The 19072-nt window shown below is 49.6% G+C and overlaps 1 protein-coding gene across 2 annotated transcripts in view; it reads left to right on the forward strand.

The window, feature by feature from the left end:
- Positions 1 to 19072, forward strand: part of URB1 (URB1 ribosome biogenesis homolog) — a 72899-nt gene that overhangs the window by 16257 nt on the left and 37570 nt on the right. For both annotated transcript variants that reach the window (XM_049627925.1, XM_049627927.1), the window contains exons 8-18: positions 3065 to 3189; positions 7324 to 7519; positions 8790 to 8927; positions 10942 to 11115; positions 11732 to 11861; positions 12428 to 12544; positions 13642 to 13754; positions 15621 to 15740; positions 17193 to 17309; positions 17784 to 17922; positions 18704 to 18874. In XM_049627925.1, coding sequence (XP_049483882.1) covers positions 3065 to 3189; positions 7324 to 7519; positions 8790 to 8927; positions 10942 to 11115; positions 11732 to 11861; positions 12428 to 12544; positions 13642 to 13754; positions 15621 to 15740; positions 17193 to 17309; positions 17784 to 17922; positions 18704 to 18874 — 1540 coding nt within the window. The remainder of the gene's footprint in view (positions 1 to 3064; positions 3190 to 7323; positions 7520 to 8789; positions 8928 to 10941; positions 11116 to 11731; positions 11862 to 12427; positions 12545 to 13641; positions 13755 to 15620; positions 15741 to 17192; positions 17310 to 17783; positions 17923 to 18703; positions 18875 to 19072) is intronic.

Consider the following 19072-nt stretch of genomic DNA (forward strand, 5'->3'; position numbering starts at 1 on the left):
CAGCATCTTAACTACTGGGGCACCTGGGTGGCTCAGTAGTTAAGCACCCAACTCTTGATTTCAGCTTGGTTATGATCTGGTGTTCATGAGTTCGAGCCCTGCTTCGGACTCTGTGCTGATAGTGTAGAGGCTGCTTGGGATATTCAGTCTCCCCCTCTCTCTGTCTCTCTCTCTCTCAAAAAATAAATAAATAAACATTAAAAAAGAAAAAAACACTTGGGGTGCCTGGGTGACTCAGTCAGTTAAGCATCTGACTTCAGCTCAGGTCATGATCTCACAGTTGGTGGGTTTGAGCCCCGTGTCGGGCTCTGTGCTGATAGTTCAGAAACCTGGAGCCTGCTTTGGAGCCTGTGTCTCCCTCTCTCTCTCTGCCACTCCCCTGCTCGCTATCTGTCTTTCTGTCTCTCAAAATAAATAAACATTAAGAAAAAAAAATTTTTTTAACTCTACTAATAGCCTACTGTTGACTGGAAGACTTATGCGTAGCAAAAACAGTCGATTAACACATATTTTGTATGTCATATGTATTGTAAACTGTATCCTTACAATAACGTAAGCTGGAGAAAAGTAAATGTTATTAAGGAAATCATAAGAGAATACATTTATAGTACTGTACTGCATTCATGGGAAAAAAAAGTACACATAAGCAGATCTGTGCAGTTCAAACCTGTGTTGTTCAAAGGTCAGCTGTATTTCTTTCTTTCTTCTTTTTTTTAATATATGAAATTTATTGTCAAATTGGTTTCCATACAACACCCAGTGCTCATCCCAAAAGATGCCCTCTTCAATGCCCATCAACCTACCCTCCCCTCCCTCCCACCCCCCATGAACCCTCAGTTTGTTCTCAGTTTTTAAGAGTCTCTTATGCTTTGGCTGTCTCCCACTCTAACCTCTATTTTTTTTTCCTTCCCCTCCCCCATGGGTTTCTGTTAAGTTTCTCAGGATCCACATAAGAGTGAAAACATATGGTATCTGTCTTTCTCTGTATGGCTTATTTCACTTAGCATCACACTCTCCCGTTCCATCCACGTTGCTACAAAGGGCCATATTTCGTTCTTTCTCATTGCCACGTAGTACTCCATTGTGTATATAAACCACAATTTCTTTATCCATTCGTCAGTTGATGGACATTTAGGCTCTTTCCATAATTTGGCTATTGTTGAAAGGGCTGCTATAAACATTGCGGTACAAGTGCCCCTATGCATCAGTACTCCTGTATCCCTTGGGTAAATTCCTAGCAGTGCTACTGCTGGGTCATAGGGTAGGTCTATTTTTAATTTTCTGAGGAACCTCCACACTGTTTTCCAGAGTGGCTGCACCAGTTTGCATTCCCACCAACAGTGCAAGAGGGTTCCCGTTTCTCCACATCCTCTCCAGCATCTGTAGTCTCCTGATTTGTTCATTTTAGCCACTCTGACTGGCGTGAGGTGGTATCTCAGTGTGGCTTTGATTTGTATTTCCCTGATGAGGAGCGACGTTGAGCATCTTTTCATGTGTCTGTTGGCCATCCGGATGTCTTCTTTAGAGAAGTGTCTATTCATGTTTTCTGCCCATTTCTTCACTGGATTATTTGTTTTTTGGGTGTGGAGTTTGGTGAGCTCTTTATAGATTTTGGATACTAGCCCTTTGTCCGATACGTCATTTGCAAATATCTTTTCCCATTCCGTTGGTTGCCTTTTAGTTTTGTTGAGTGTTTCCTTTGTTGTGCAGAAGCTTTTTATCTTCACGAGATTCCAATAGTTCATTTTTGCTTTTAATTCCCTTGCCTTTGGAGATGTGTCAAGTAAGAAATTGCTGCGGCTGAGGTCAGAGAGGTCTTTTCCTGCTTTCTTCTCTAGTGTTTTGATGGTTTCCTGTCTCACATTCAGGTCCTTTATCCATTTTGAGTTTATTTTTGTGAATGGTGTAAGAAAGTGGTCTAGTTTCATTCTTCTGCATGTTGCTGTCCAGTTCTCCCAGCACCATTTGTTAAAGAGACTGTCTTTTTTCCGTTGGATATTCTTTCCTGCTTTGTCAAAGATGATTTGGCCATACTTTTGTGGGTCTAGTTCTGGGGTTTCTATTCTATTCCATTGGTCTATGTGTCCGTTTTTGTGCCATGTATTTATTTCTTATATCACAATATCAATCACAACGCAAAAGCAAATAGAAGCTTAGGAAAATGATTTTCTAATTGAAGTGTATGCTGTAAAGAGAGACTCTATTTTTTTTTTTTTTTTTTTAATTTATTTCTGAGAGACAGAGAGCACGTGCACTTGCTTGTGTAAGTGGAGGAAGGGGCAGAGAGAGAGGGAGGCACAGAATCCAAAGCAGGCTCCAGGCTCTGAGCTGTCAGCACAGAGCCTGATATGGGGCTCACACCCACAAACTGTGAGATCTTGACCTGAGCCAAAGTCAGATGCTTACCCGACTGAACCACCCAGGTGCCCCAAGAGAGATTCTTTAATGATGGGGGTACGGATACTGATCTGCTCCGTATTTGCTAACGCAGTGGGGAGTTCCACTATGTGATCCATGGTTTGCCCTTACATAAAATGGTGTAATCATCTCTACCCTGCCAGACTCATAGGCCTGCCATAAAAATTAAATGAGAACCCTTACTGTGGAGTGCTTGGAAACAATGAGACATGACTTAAAGTGTCCCCTTATCTGTTGTTTCTTGTTCCAGCAACTCCCTGTTTGTTCAGTGTTAAAAATAAATATTTTCTTTTTAAATTCAGCTTATTTAAACTAAAACAAAAACAGTTCACCCATTTTTTTTCACTCCCCCCAACCTCTACCTCTGGCAACCACCAGTCTCTTCTCTGTATCTATGAGCTTTTTTTTTTTTTTTTTTTTTAATTTATTACTCAGTTTATTCTTTTTATATTCCACATATGAGAGTATTTTTGTCTTGTCTTGATTGGTGTTTCTGTTCTTTGGGGTTTTTTTTGAATGATACCAAGCATGTAAGATGTTTTCTAAGTCATCATCAGGCACGTGGTATCGCCCAGTTTTTACTCTGTAGATGTTACCGAGGCTCATGAACTTGAGATTTTCATTGAATTTTAAAAAACTCTTGTAGACTTCTTCTGAGGACGCAGGGAAGATCCTGGTGAGGGAGCTTGTTCACACCTTCCTGATGGATCTTTGCTGTTCGCTCAAGCATGGGATTAATTTTTACGACGCATCTTTCGGTACCATCGGCAGGTAAAGTGGCACATTTGAGAAGCGCGGGCCTGTGTTCCGTCACGTACATGACTTCCAGCGGAAGTCTGTCGAATAACGGAATTGTGGTGGTTTACAACTAGAATTTTAGACATGACCTCACTCGTTACAGGGACGAATATTTGGAAGCCCAGAGACTCCCTGCTCATCACGTGCCCTTAGGGCACAGGGCTCAGGGTAGCCGCTGACTTAGGCCCCCAGTAGGAGGTGTCTCACCCAGGGGGGTGCTGCGGGTTTCACTCGAGACTGTGGCGTCGGCTGGGTCCGAGGAAAGTCTTACGGCCACCTTGCCAGAGAGGGGTAGGCCCCTTCGCAGGCCTCCACACAGGCCGGAGGCGGGAGCCACCGCTCTCCCAGTTTTGCAGGTGAGGGAAATGGGCACAGAGAAGTTGGGTCACTCAGCGTGTGTCAGAGTTCTGCTTTACACCCAGGGAATCTGGGGGCCCCTGGCTGACTGACACTTGATTTCAGCTCAGTCATGATCTCACAGGGGACCGAGCCCCATGTTGTGCACTGAGCTAACAGTGCTGAGCCTGCTTGGGATTCCCTCCCTCCCTCCCTCCCTCCCTCCCTCCCTCTCTCTCTCTCTCTCTCTCTCTCTCTCTCTCTCTGCCTCCCTCCCCCTCCCCCTCCTCCTCCTCCTCCTCCTCCTCCTCCTCCTCCTCCTCCTTCTCCACCACCTTCTTCTTCTCTCTCTCTCTCTTTCTTTCTCTCCCAAAATAAACTTTAAACCCAGGGAATTTGGTTCCAAGTCTGTCCTCGTAACAGCTAAATAGTCCTTCCTCTCCTCAAAGCTGCTGATGTGCTGGGTTTTCAAAATTTTGTTTCATGTTGCACACTTATGGCAATGTTTCATCAGTAAGGAAACATAAAGTCCCTACCTGATGGTTTAGATGATATTCTTTTAGGTTTTCTCTTTTAGTCTAACGGTAAACACATATCCATGTTACTATTTTTAATAACCAAAATACTCTAATGTTAGATTTATCAACCTGCTTTTCTTCCCCCCTGACGGCAAAAATATTAGGTATATTTTCTGTTCATTGTGAATGCCCTCATTTTTAAAAATTTTTTTATTTTCCCACTGTGGCACTTTTATCATAAGGATCTGGATGGTTTGGTTTAGTTTCTACCAGTTAGGAAATGACTGATTCCTTCAGAATGGGATAACACTGTGGAAATTTTTCTCCCTGCTTGTGACTTGTTTTGATTCTGAGATTATTATGACTTAATTTGCCACATTATTTCTTTTTCTTTCAACTTTGTTTCAGCGATAGTGTAACTTTGCTCTCATCAGGGAAAACAAGCTCACCTTCCTGGTAACATGTAACAGCAGACTTTTATCGTCTAGTATGATGTAACAGCATGCTTACAACACATTTTTTTCCCCCTAAGTAAGTAAGACCCATAAAATAGGTCATTTGATGAGTGTATTTGAATCGGCTTGTGGGTGTGGGTCTGTTCGAATAAGCTGTGGTTTATGTCAGTTTTTGAAGCCAGGGACAAAAGACAAATGTTTGCGCTTAGGGGAGAGGAAGGGAATTTTGTTTGTGGGGGCCTTAATGGAAAATTTTGAGAAAATCGACGTGTGCGGTTCCCCAGCGGAGGTGAAGCTTGCTCCCTCCCTCCCTCCATTCAGGTGTCTGTGCACATGTCACCATATCCAGGAGGCCTTCCCCAGCAGCCCTTTTCTGAAATAGCCCTTCCACTGTCCCTGTCCTTTTGCCTTGCTCTTGACTATGACTTACCACCACCTTGCGCATTTATCTATTTGCTTGTTCATTATGTGATAGATGAGAACCAGTGTGAACAGAGGCTGGTCTGTTTGGGATCCCCAGTGTCTAGGACAGTGCCGGGCACCCAGTGGGTGTGTGAAAGCCAGGCATTACAGTTGGTAAACTTCTTCTCTAAGGGAAGAAGTAAGTATTGGAGGCGTGGTGTGCGGTCTGTGTTGTGACCTCTCAGCTCTGACATTGTAGTGCCGGAGCAGACGTGGACATAAACAAATGGGTGTAACTGTGTTCCGATAAAGCTTTATTTACAAAGATAGATAGTGGGCCGCAGTTTGCCAACCCCTGGTGTGGAGGTTGAGAGAACGGATTCTGGGGTCAGCTCTGAGACCTTGACAAGTGCTACTGCTCTCTGCCTCTGTTGCCTCATCTGTAAAATGGAAATAAAGTTGGCATCCACTTCAGGGGGAAGTAGAGCATGGGAACTGCCTAGAGAAGTGCCCGGCCCACGTTGTACACTGTGGAAATACGTTACTTTATTGCATTGTCCGTTAGGGTGACGTGGGTGTTTATAGTATTTTTAGTGCACTTTGTAGTATTCAACGTGTGTGTTTGACAGCAAAAACTGTTTTGTTCGTGAAATTTTCATATTAGGAATTTTAAACTTTCTTTCTTTTAAGTTTATCTATTTTGAATAGAGACAGAGCACGAGCAGAGGAGGGGCCGAGAGAGAGACAGACAGACAGACAGACAGACTCCTAAGCAGGCTCCACACCGTCAGTACAGAGCCCAGTCGGGCCTCAAACCCGCGAGACCAGGAGATCATGACCTGAGCTGAAACCAAGAGTTGATTGCTCAACCGACCGAGTCACCCCAGGCGCCCCGAGAATTTTAAGTTTTTGAAAAGATAGCTTTCTGATCAAAATTCCACTCTAATTCAATTTTTGAAAAATGTTTTATTATAGGTAAAGCTGTCATAATGCATCTTAATTTTAGTCAATTCACAAGGGGACACAGAACAGTGAGGATTCTGGAAGCCGTCAACGTGGCATGCTAGTGATACATTCTGGGATGTTTTGGATTTGGTGACTTCCCAGGAACAGGCAGCTCTGAAAAGTCATCCTCCCTTAGAAGGATCTGGGGGTAACCCTAGAGTACCGTGGGCTTGGCTGTGTAGATCCTGGGCTAGCTCCTTCCTTTATGCAAGGTTTAATGTCTACAGGTTTTCCTGATTCTTATTTTTATGGTCTTTTGAAAACTCACTTAGGGACAAGTTTTGAGTATTTTCATACAGTAGATTTTTTTTTTTTTTCTACGTTAGCTTCTTGCAGCAGCTCAGTGAAGGCATAGGAATTTGAAATACGTTAGAAACGGAGGAGGCAGAAAACCTGTGGAAAGACTTGGAGCCATTTTGTCGAGTTTTAGAAATAATTTATGGCACTGTGGACTGTGGGGCAGTTCATTCGCCCTTCTCGTAAAAGTCTTTTCAAAAGGTAAATGCATTCTCTGTTTTTTTATACCTAATGCTTACACGTCTATTTATTTACATACATGCCTTTTCGTGTGCGGTTAGAGGAAAGAGGTCAGGAAAATCCCACGGGGAAATTAGGGGAGTGGATTCCTCCCTGCGGGTTTGGCCCTTTCTTTACATTAGCCTTGACTTCTGGGTAGACTGGTAGGTGGCCAGGGTGGAGACAGAGAGTGGGTTTCTGCCTTCTCTTTAAAAGTCAAATGGAGGAGTGCCTGGGTGGCTCAGTCTCTTGAGTGTCAGACCCTTGATTTCAGCTCAGGTCATGATCTCAGGGTCGTGGGATCAAGCCCTGTGTTAGCCCCGTGCTCAGCATAGAGCCTGCTTGGGTGTCTGTCTGTCTCTCTCTCTCTCTCTCTCTCTCCCTCCCTCTCCCTCTCCCTCTCCCTCTCCCTCTCCCTCTCCCTCTCCCTCTCCCTCTCCCTCTCCCTCTCTCCCCCTTCTGCCCCTACCCCCCGCTCCCCAAATAAATAAAATAAAAGTCAGATGGAACTCAAGGGAGGGAAGGAGAGGTTGGAGACAGGAAAGGAGAGACTTTTTCAGCTACTCAGAAATAGAGGAGAGAGATTCAAGCCCTTTCTTGGGGAGCTGGAACCCCGCAGGCCATGAAAACACCCCACTTAGTGTCACGAGGGAAATTCAAAGGTGAAATTTGCCGGTCGCCGTGTTTCAACTGTGTTTCCTGAGGGCGATTTCGAGGAGCTGCCGTTCTGACCCTGAGCTCTCAGTTTAAGTTTATTTATTTTGAATAGAGGCTTGTTTTTATTCTGAGATTATTATGAACGAATCATGAATTATGAATTATTTTAGTGTGCTGTGGAAATTCCCTGCCGACCCTTGTCTCTCTCTCTCTGGCAGAGGCGGGAACCTGACCCTCCTGCACTTACTGTTGGGTTTGAAAACTGCAGCAGACGACGAGCTGGTGGCCGAGCTGGTGGTGAACATCCTCAAAGTGTGCCCGGACTTGCTGAACAAGTACTTCAAGGAAGTAACATTTTCCTTTCTGCCAAGAGCGAAGTCCACTTGGTCAAATAACATCAAACTACTGAACAAGGTGAAACCCCCGGGGCTCTGGCCTGTGTCAGGGGCCGGGAGAGGGAGAGGGGGAGTGACGAGCCGACGGACCGCAGGAAGGACGGAGAACTCGTCCAGCCATTCTGCAGGGGCGACGTCAGCTCACGTGGGGCTGGCGTCCCGGTCCTCTGAGGACATCCTGCTCTTCGCTGAGCAGAACTTCGAGCTGGACGCCTTTTGCATCTGTTAAGACAAATGCGTCTCCTTCGTCCAGATTTTGCTTAGAGGGAGATCTCGGTGAATTTTGGCACATTGAGGCTGACGTGAGCGAAAGGTGTGAAATGGAGAACCGCGTTTAAAGACCGCCGTCTTAAGTACTTAGAATGACGTAGGACACGCTGTGAAACGATGCTGTGTCTGTCTGGGTGCCGGCGTGCGAATGTCCTGATCAGAGTCCGCCCTCCTTCGCCCGCCGCCGTGGACGTGCCTGCTGCACGTTCTTTCGCAGCGCTGCCTGGCTCGGGGCGCGCCGTCCGACTCGCGGTCTGGTGGTGAAATAGCGAGGGTTGCGGTCTCGTGCCTCCGCTAGGCAGGCGCGGGTTACCTGCCAGACAAGCTCTCGCCCACGCTGGCTTCGTTCTCCTTGAGCGCGTGCGGTCCCCACGTGGATCTTGGGGCGAGAAGGAGGCCGTTCGCCCCTTACGTTGGGGAGGGGCGGCCCGTGGCCACCCCCACCCCCGCTGGGGGCTGCTCTGGTTCCGCCCTCCCCGGGGAGGGGTGGGGGGGCAGGTGCGCGGCCTTTGCCGGCCTGGGTGCGAGCCCTCGCGTCACTGCTTCCTAGCCGGGTGCCCCCGGGGGAAGTTACGGGATCTTACTGAGATCCAGCTTTGTCATCCACGAACGCTTTTTACTGTTAGTGTCCAAGGTCCCTACCCTAAAGGGTTGTCATGAAGTGTTAAAAAGATGACACAGTGTGTCAGGTGCCACAGCCGGTGAGTAGTGCTTAGATTGGATGGTAGCGCTGGATTGTTACTTCCAGCGGTGACTTCCTCGCCATCAGAGGTTTTAAGAGGCTCCCCAGGCCGCAGGCAGAGCTCTGCTTTGAAGGTCACGGCCTTCAGGCCTCGTGACCTGACTTTTCTCTGACAGGTAGAGTTGGGGGTTGACCGTCCGGAGCTTGTTCCTTGGCAGTCCCCGGATGTCCGTCACTAGGACTGCTGCATTGGACTGGCTTCGCTGTGGGGTACCTACAGTTGGCCTGGTTTGCAACGAAACCTGTAGCAGCTCGTGCTCTCGTCTCTTTGTCGTAGATCTATGAAGCCCAGCCAGACGTTTCCAGGGCCTTTGAGACCAGAGAGTTCATCCCCTTGCCTCGGCTCCTGGCAATGGTGATGGTGACCACCGTGCCCCTGGTGTGCAATAAGACGATGTTCACCCAGGCGTTAAATGTAAGTGGTCAGCTTTCTTCCAGAACTTTCTGTTCACTGCACTGGCCATGCTGGGGATTGTTCCGAGAACGCCTGCCTGGATTCAGCGGCTGGTATTTTGTCAGTGAGCCTCAGGCTTTCCATGTTTCCACTCACCTGGACAAGGGCCCCTGGAGCCCAAGGCATGTTCCGGCCAGGGGACCTTCCTGCTCCAGCACAGCCAGGACCACGGACCCCTGCATGGCTCTGCGCTCGCCTGAGGGTGGGAGCCTGTTAGACTCAGAGGAAGGGAAGTGTGTTCAGCTACAGCCCAGTGTCACGTATGAAAGTGTTAGCTCAGTGTTTGTGGAAGGGGTAGGACTGAAATTTGCCTGGCAAATCCTGTCTCTTGTGGTTTAAGTGAAGAAGCATTAAGGTTTCTGGGGAACATTTACTTTGAGGATGAGCTGTGTCGGGCATTTTGACAGGACATATGCACGGAGAAGTGAAATTCTGTATCATTCGTGATGGCAGTCCCTGAGTCCCTCCAGAAGCCACCTTCTCAGGGACTCCTGTGTCTCCCACCACAGCACCGTGGCCTCAAGCGAACGGCTGTGAGCTGTCGGCACACGTGGGTCCCGTGCCCTGCCAGCCCCTCCTAAACCCAGCTTCCTCAGCACTCAGCTGGGAAGGCCGAGTGTCCCCACGCTTCTAGCAGGCTGGGTTGTGGTGTGGACACAGCGGGACCAGGGTCAGCCAGGGTGGGCCGCACAGGCAGGAGGTGGCCCCGGCAGCGAGGGGGCGGTCAGCACAGAGTGGTGAGGACCCCCTAGGATATGTAGCCGGGCTCAGCATTGTTTTTAAAAATGCTTATTTTGAGAGAGAGAGGGAGAGCGTGTGAGCAGGGGAGGGCAGAGAGAGAGGGAGAGAGAGTCCCAAGCAGGCTCCACACTCAGCATGAAGCCCATTGTGGGGCTCGATCCCATGACCGTGAGGTCGGGACCTGAGCTGAAATCAGAAGTCAGATGCTTAACCGGCTGAGCTACCCAGGTGCCCTGGGGCTCAGCATTTTCGATGCCTGTCCAGGGTTTGTGCTGGCAGTGGGCTGTGGGCGAGGAGCAGGGAGGCCAGAACGAAAGGCCTTTTGTTCTGGTTGCCAAATCATAACAGTCAAACTTGGGACCTTGCTCTCTTGCCCATCTGTCTGGTGGGGGAGACAAAGTGTTTTATCTCAAGGGGCTTTCAGGGAAACAGCTGAAAGGCATGTGTCTAATGCAGTGCTACTTTAGCACACGTACGAAATGAACCCCCAGCTCGCTGGAACGCTGAGGGAATGGGGCGTTGTAGTTGTTAAACTGAAAGCCCATCGGGTAGCCGTTTTGTGTCTCCCTGCCCCTCACTCTGCTGTGGCCCAGCTGGCTCGCCCCAGCCCGTCCTGCCCCTGGGGTGCCCCTGGGCCTGAGTTGGTTGGGGCCGGGCCTGAGACGGCATCTCCCAGGGGTACCCTCGTTCTGGTAATCGCCCCGGTTCTTGAATTCTGTTCAACCTCTGCAGCGAGTGAGGATTCGGAAGTTTCCTGGCTGTCCTTATGAAGGTACCTGAGCCCATGTTTGGGGGCTGCACGCTTCCCAAGCCTGGAGGTGGTTTTTCCTACTAAGTGTGTGGTGCCTTTTCTTGTCACCTGCGCGCCTGACAGCGAGTGCTAGTTGGGGCTGGGTGGGTGCTGGTGAGATTGTGGCTGTTCTTGATGTGGATAATCCACATGAGGTCAGTGGTTGTCGGAAAAGACTTACCAAACACAGTGAAACAAAATTGAGAGTAACTCTCAGACTCTAGTAGCCACCTCTTCGGCAGGTGCTGAGGTCAGATCTGTGGCAGGTCAAGGGGGCAGGGTCCCCAGGCCACCTCTTCTCACGGCGTCGAGGGTACCCAACTCACGCAGCCTTCCCTGGGAGTGACCCCCGGAGAGGCCAGAGCCAGCCACACCCGGGGCTTGGGAGATCTGTGTCCACAGTGCAGCCTACAGACGTGTGGATTTAGCTCTTTTTCTTCCCAGTTGGACAGCATATCAGTGAAGCACACAGCCTTGTCCCTTGTTTCCGTCATTTTGAAAAGAGCATTAAAAACGATTGAGCACTGCCTGAATAAAGAGACGTGGCAGGAATCAGGCGTGTACACGGCCGCGGCGATAGAAGAGTTCGTGCGCCTCTTCAGAGAAGCCCTGAGCAAGGTAGGCGCGGGAGCTGGGTTTGGCCTTTCCGGGGAAGTTTCCGGGGCTTTCCTTACAGCTGTCACAGGTAAGCACGCCAGGTGGAAGAGGCAGCTCCGGGAGCACAGAGGGCAGGTGTGAAACGAAACGTAGCGTAGGGGTCGGGGGTGCTCCTCGCTAGAAGCTGACGTGCTCTCCCGCTGCCGCACGCACGAGGGCCAGGGCCAGGGCGAGGGGGTGGCTTGGGAGGCCTGTTCTGGTGAGTGAGGAAGCGCAGTCCTCTGCAGACGGGGTACCTGCCCCAGAGGAGCCGAGGTCATGATGGACGCGGCCCCTGGCCCGTCGTCGGACATGTGTCTTCGTTTCTAGTGTTTGGCTCAGGTGAAGGAGGCCTCGGAGCTTTGTTACAATTATCAGCGCTTGTGTTTTCAACCACGTCCTTGTTGTACACAGTCGTGGGGATTACAGCGCAAAGCAGAGCTCACAGAGGGCGCCGGCCTGTTCTCCCTCCACGTCCGTCTCGTACACACTCACACCACGTGTGCTCGTGTCCTCCCTTTGTGTTTAGCTTCTCTTTAGTGGATTCATTTCATCTGCGTCTCTCTCTTGTTTAACGTGACTGTCTTTTCCCTTTCAGGTCTTACCAGACCTGAACACCATCGTGTGGGTCTGGCAGTCACTTCGAAAGCAGGAGACAAAACACGATGATGGGAAAGGAAAGAAAAGGGGCATCCCGACTCCTGCTGCCTGCGTGGCTCCCCAGTGCGGTGAGGGCTGGGTGGGGCCCTGCTCTTTGCAGACAGAGGTGACACAGGCAGCCAGGGACCCCTCCAGCCTACAGGGGCTTTGGAGGCATCTGTTGCAAATGTGCCCAGGCTTTACACAAGCACCGTGACTCTCTAAAGATTTGAGCGATGGGCACCGTGTGCTCTGGCCTTTCCATGGGGGCCTCTCTTTGGCTGTGCAGGCAGAGGTGGGCTTCACGGTCCTCCTCCCCACCCCCCCCACCAGTAACGAGATACATTGATTCAGACCTTGCTGTTGGCCTGCCGGGCAGTGGGCTTTGTACCTTCTGTCTATATCCTGTTTAGTCCCCGTTGTTCACACGAAGGCGCTGACACACAGAGAGACAGTCGCTTTAACCTGTCCAAGGTTACAGCCCCGAAATGAGGACTTACACCCAGTCTGTTTGAACAGTCTTGACTGTTCCCACGTAGACTCTGTAGGGATCCGTCCGCAGCCTCTGCCTGTGGCCGTTGACCGCATACCACCTGCTGACTAAGGACAGAGACCGACTGTGTTTCCTGATTTAAGGTGTTTTATCTTGGTTCAGATGATGCGGAAACCATTCTTCTGAAGGCTGTTCTGCTCCAGGTCATATGCCTGTACCAGAAGGTGGTCCCACACGTGGTCCTGCAGTACAACTTCGACTTCAGCAAGCTCCTGAAAGGTGCATCTCGGGACGGCGGGGGCCCCTCTGCTCTTTCTGCCAGCGGGGATGAAGGAAACGCTCGTGAACCGGAGCTGAGCCCCCAGAGCTGAGGCCCGGGGAGGCCGGTGGGCAGTTTGGCTGGTGCACACGATCCACCTGACTGGTTATTTTTATTTGCACTAATGTTTTTTAAATTGCCAGTTGTCCTTAAGTAAATATCGGATGAACATTTAGCAGCAGTGGGCACAGCAGGGAGAAGCCAGGCTGCCAGAGGTTTCTGCCTTAGATAAGTGACAAATCAGATTGTGTGCATTAACGCTAAAGCCCCTCTTCAAAGGAGCAGGGGTGCAGAAATGAGAGCCCCTTAGAAGGGATGTCCCGTTCCCGCAGAGGCACTTTGGACGTAGTTACTCATGGTTTACCCAGTGAGTCAGGTTCAAACCACATCTTGTAAAAGTAACGTTACGCTTGTCTGGTCACGTTTCCTTGATGGAAAAGTGTGTCTAATAACTTCATAATTGGGCCCACGGAGGAAAACTTGCAGAAGCGTCATTCCTGGGGTTTATATAAGCTATTGGGACGGTTCCACTGAAAAGCTATAATTAACTTCTTAATCGTTGGAAGGCGAAAGGTTCTTTTTGCTGTGAGAGTACGAAATTTACTAGCACTGTGTCATTCCGAAGCAAAGGGAAATCCAGAAATCAGGCCAGCGGATGAGGACGCGGTTTTGGGCTCGCGTGGCCACAGTCTGTTCACAAAACGTCTGCGGTCTGGGGAGCAAGGCGGCGCCTCTCGCCCGAGACAACGTTAATGAGAGACTGCACCCAGGAGGCAGCGAGAGGTGTGGGCCTCACGCTGTAGGGAGAGGTCACTTCAGGCCAAGGGGCTGTTCTGGGCAAGTGGAGTTAGGGCTTATTGCTGAAGATTTGGATAGACCACAGGAGGGGAGGTTGTGCCAGGTGGGGCGCGTCTGGGCAGAGGAGAGGAGAGAGCCCCCAAGCCCCCTTCTTATTTCTACAGCTGGAGCTCCTCATCTGGCCCCCGTGGCCAGGGGCGGCCTTGCTGGGCGCCCCCCTGCACATGACTTCTGGTCTGTTTCCCTCTTTCTGCCACAGGAGTCATCTCCGAGCAGGGCCTTCGAGAGGAGGTGCCTCCCATTCTGCAGCACCACATCCTGAAGGTGGCTCTGGAGCTGCCCGCCAGCAAGTTCTTGTGGTTAAAGGCACAGGTAGGAAGCGGACAGCTTCTGCGTCTGTTAACTAACTCCCGGGCATGTTTTGGCCTGGAAGTTTCTAACTGGATCAGAACCCGACAGTTGGTTATACAGAAGACATGCACGGTTTCCCTCTTAGACGCATCTAGAGCAGAGGCCAGGTTCCGATTCATGAACCAGGAGGCCTGTGAGTGTGTTTGCTTTTGCAAAATAGGATGTTGAGTGTGTCCTTACTGAAACAATATTGTTGGTGGGTATTGGGAGGGGTTTTGTTTTGTTTTGTTTGTTTTACCTTGATTACTTTATATTTGGTTTGTCATTTTAAAACCTTTTCAGAAATAGATACGTTTTGAAATACAAAATAACTCCTCTTCGTTTGTCCTCATCCTGGAAGAACTTAAGACAGAGATGGAAATAGATACCAAGCCGGGAGAGGACCGAGGCTGGTGCAAAAACCAGTAAAGATTGCCGGAATTTTTTTCTGCCTGTCATAACGCCTTCTAGGACCTTCTGGAGAATATAATGCTGACTCATGAAGGCAACTCAGGCTGCAGCAGACACTTACCTGTGTGTCTAGGGACAGGACGCTCTATCATTTCTATCCAAGGAGGAAAAAATGACCAGGCAAAATTAAGCACTAAGTGTGTTTCTTAGTAGCTCTGATGGTGATTTTTTTCAGCGACTTAGATCTTATTTAAAATTTTATGGAACCACGGTGCCTGGGTGGCTCAGTCAGTTAAGTGTCTGACTTCGGCTCAGGTTATGATCTCACGGTTTGTGGGTTCAAGCCCCACACGGGGCTCTGTGCTGACAGCTCAGAGCCTGGAGCCAGCTTCGGATTCTGTGTCTCCCTCTCTCTCTGCCCTTCCCCCACTCATTCTCTCTCTCTTCTTCTCTCTCTCTCTCTCTCTCTCTCTCTCTCTCTCTCTGAAAACTAAATTAAAAAAAGGTTTTTTTAAATTTTATAGAACCAGTAGCATAGAAAAGTATGTAGGTATTTTTACATGGCATATTTCCAGAAAAGCGTGAGAATGTGGGAGCACTGGCATCTGTGCATGTTCCCCCAGGTCCTCTCCTGAGGTTCACCTGTGTCGTAGTTGAGGGTTGACACGTGTGCCCTGTGCATCCGCGCCTTTACCACCACTTAAAGAGGCAGCCGGGGCACAGAGTAGTACGGACACCCTTGCAGTGTGCCGGCTGTAACTGGAGGGTCCAGGGTTGGCCGTGGGCAGTGTTGCCCACGGCCCTGCTCTCAGCCTCTGTACCCACCATGAGGCCATTGCCACAGACCCCAGAGAGATGACCAGCCCGGGGAGCCATTGAGTTTTTTACTGCAGCTGAACAGGGCCAGTGGGATCCTGGTGATTCATTTGGGAAGTGAACAGAGGGAGGCCTCTTAACTTTGAAAGAACTGGTATAAAAAATATTAATTTATATTCTGTGCCCCACCTTCTGCTTATAAGATGAAGTCTGCTGGGCTTTATGAACACCAGCACTTCCCATGTTCAGGGTCACCCTCATTGCCGGGGGCTGCAGGGACGCCAGCCAAACACAGCCTCGGTGGCATTTGGGCAGGGGATCTGGAGCTCCATGAACTCTGAGACGTATGTTCAAAGCTCACAAGCCTTTGTGAGAAGCTAAGTTACGTATAAGGGATCGACTCTGTCGGCACCCGCATCTTGCTGAAATGCAGCAAATACAATTACCCAGCTGCTGTTGGGGCTTTGGTTGAGCACCTGGCCTCTGAGCCTCCTCGTGTAAAATCCCAGCCGTGTTGCCGAGTTGTAGTTAAAATGAGATAAGAGGCCTGGAGCCATACTGGGCTCCGTGTGTATCCGTGACCTGTGTAATGTTTATCATCTGTTACTGTTCAAACTCCAGGAAGGCCCAGAGGCAGAAATTATTGGAGGAGAACGGTCTGTGTTTTACTTGCTGATGAAAATGTTCGTGACCAGTAGCCATCTACAGCTCAAGTCATCCACCAAACTTCTGATCACAAAGGTGAACGTCCCCTACCCATTCCTAGTTCTGGGAAGCGTTTTCACAGTCTTCGTTACAGAAGGTGCTTTGTAAACAGCTGTCGAATTCAGGAAGCTTCAGGGCTTCTGTAAATTTAAAACTCGGAGGTTTTAAGGCAGTTTCAATTTATCATGTCTAAACTTAGCTACGTTCCCGAGGCAGCACGGTGAAGTGGAGAGCATGGGCTCTGGAGTCTTGTTCCTGGATTTGACTCCCAGTCCTACTTCTTCCTGGATGGCATTAGGCAGATGACCCAACCTCTCTGAACGTTGTCTTCCCAGATGAACGGGAAGGATGAAACGGCGGGGTTGCAAAGGAGGGCGCACGTGAGATCAAGCAGTAGATCAGGCCCAGCGCGTGGTAGGCTCAGTAACGTGTCCGGTTTCCGGCCCTCCGGGGAACTGTTGAATGGGCGGTGCCTTTCCGCACCCGTCCAGACTCCGCCTTCTCCAGGGGCTCAGCCTTTCTGACCTCCTTCGTCACCCGCAGCACAGGTATCCTCACAGTCGCTGGAAGGGAACGGGGACTTGGGCTGTTAGCTTCTCTTTCTCACACGCGATCCTCGCTCTATAGGGCCACTGCCCCCCGGTCTGGACGTCACCGTAGGAAATCTCGTTTCCGCCACCCAGCAAATGTCTTGGGTGCTACAGATGCAACAGACTGCACGTTCATTGTTTGCGGGGTGCGGGGATTTTATCTTTGCAGCGTTGATACAACCTCCTCACCTGAGCTGCTTGAAGAGCACGAACATCTCAGCCTTGACCTTTACAAGCTGCCGTTTCCCTGTAGGCGTGCACTTGACCCAGGCCTGATTTTGTGTTCGCTTAGTGCACGTAGGCGGGCTTGGCACCGTCGGGTCACCCTTCGGTGCGCTGTTGGGGCTCGTGCCGTGGGAGTCTGTGCCACCAGGCCATTTGGGGACATCATTTAATGGTGTTGGCTCAAGGTCCTGCCTCTTCACACATTCCATTCTCTTAGAAACACCGCTGCTTCTTGTCCCGGGTCTGAGGCTCGGGGGGCCGCACTGAGGTGACGTGACATGACTGGTTTGTTACCTTGGAGAACGTCACGCAAGCTGACGGGGGCTGTGAGGGGCCGAGTCATGCTCGTTTACCTGGTTGTGGAAATCCAGCTATAAAAATCAGCCTCTGAAGCAGCAGCTGGGTTTTGTTTTGTTTTGTTTTTTAATCTTTTTATCGTTTAGGAGTTGAAGGAAAGGAGTAAGCAGCAAGACCAAGGATTATGTGGTCTTTAATAGAGCTCAGAATGGTCTCTTTTCCTCGTTTCCCTCAAGTCTGGGAGTGCTGTTGTGAAAGAGTGGCTTTTGGAGTAAAACTGCAGATGAGACTTTGATCCCTTCTGTGCTGTGCTGCTTTGTCTCCACGGGGCGCTGGCTCCGTCCTGACGCCCTGCCCCGGGTCTGCTTCCTGACAGATTCTTCGGGACACGGGGGTGTTTGAGCACACCTGGAAGGAGCTGGAGCTGTGGCTGGAGCACTTACATGACACCGTGGAAGAGAAGAGAGAAACCGTGATTCAGTTTTTGGAACGCGTAAGCACCTATTTCCAGTGTGAAGGAGCCTGTTAGTAAATGTGCCACGTGGTCTTTAGCGTGACGAAGGCATTTTTGGTGCACCGGTGCCAGTGCCAGAAGCCCTGTGTTTCTGGCTTCCTTCCTAATTCCTGCTGAGATGTCAGAATCTGCTCCGTTTTAGAATCTGTAAAATGGGACTCTATTACTGTGTACCGTGTAATTTCCTTTTGGGGATTTGTTTTTGCACCAAGAGAATAGTGGTGTGCTTAGAGCAATATTCAAAGCGGTGGTTTAAACCAAAAGGAAATTTTTTTTAATTCTGTAACAAAAAGTTAAAAAGAAACTTGGCAGAAAAATTGTTCTTATTGGGGACTATTAACATTTTAGCTCTTCCCTTTGTATTACTGGTGACTTTTTTTTTGGCTTTTTTTTTTTTTTCCCATTTCATTTGTGACCACCTAAGTGTTTTCTGCTTGGCTCTTCAACACCCAGGTTTTACTGACGTTGGTGGCGAATCCCTATTCCTACACAGACAAAGCATCTGACTTTGTCCAGGAAGCCAGCACACTGCAGGCCGCGGGGACGAAGCAGGAGGCTGATGATGTCAGCATTCCGGTCTCCCACATCGATGGTAGGCGCCACTGCCTCTTGGCTCCTCGGGCTTCTGAAGCTCCAGCCGCCGTGGCAGATCAGTGATGAAAATGAGAATTGCGTTCATATCTTATGCCAAGTGCAGGTGTCGGTTTCTTTGAGTTAAAGATCAGCCTACTCCAGAAATGAAAATTGCCTTCTTTGCTCGTCAAAGGGGGAGTAGGCACAGAGCCTATTTGCTGGGTTATTTTTGTTTGTGTAGTGTTTACTCTGTGCCAGGTGCTGATCCTAGCTCTTTACAGATCTAACTCCTGGAACCACATAAGCCGCCCTAAGTGGCAGATGTCATCATCCTCATTTTATACAGTGGTAATGCAGCCGAGGCCCAGAAAGATTAGGGAATTAACTCAAGCTCACACAGCTAGTACATAGCAGACTCAGGATTTGAAATCCAGACCTGGACTCTGGTCTGTGCTGCAGCCCCTGACCCTATTTTGCTTCACCGATTTTGACTCGTTCACCTGAATATCCAGGTTAAGGTTTTGGGGCTTCTTAGGGTCACTTGAGGAAACTTCAGATTATTATCACATGAGCTAAACATCCTGTGTTTCGTCTGGCAGAGATCTTAAGATTTGATAGATGATGTCCTTGTGTGTTTAGAATCAAACTTCATATTAAATCTTTTCCCCCCAGAGATGTTTGGCTTTTATGCCTCCTTTTTTTCTCAGACATTCCTTTATGTATCCCTTCCTGTGGAGCTGTTTGCAGTGGGGTCCTTCGGTGTCTCTGGCCTTAGTTGGACTGTCCTTTTTCTGTCTCAGATGTTCTTGACATGGTGGACGTCCTGGTGGAGGACAGCGAAGGCTTAGATGAGGAAATTGGATTCTTACTGAACGAAGACATGATCCTGCTCACGTTCCCCTTCAGTGCGGTGGTCCCTGCGGCCCTGGAAGCTAGGAATAAGTTGCTCCTTGGGACGGAAAGTGAAACAGGTACCCGTGTATAGTTGGGATATTCTGGGTGCATCCAGCTGGGTCTTTGTGGGGTAGGAGGTGTGATTCCAGAGGCTCTGGGAGTAATTGCTGAGAACCCAAGGTAGCAAGGTTCAGACCCACTGAGTGATAGCCACCTGGCCTTTAGAGCTAAGCATGTTGGGATAAGAATCTAGAGGCTAGTGGACTTCTGGGAAA

Source organism: Panthera uncia, chromosome C2 (assembly GCF_023721935.1).
Source record: "Panthera uncia isolate 11264 chromosome C2, Puncia_PCG_1.0, whole genome shotgun sequence".
Taxonomy (NCBI): domain Eukaryota; kingdom Metazoa; phylum Chordata; class Mammalia; order Carnivora; family Felidae; genus Panthera; species Panthera uncia.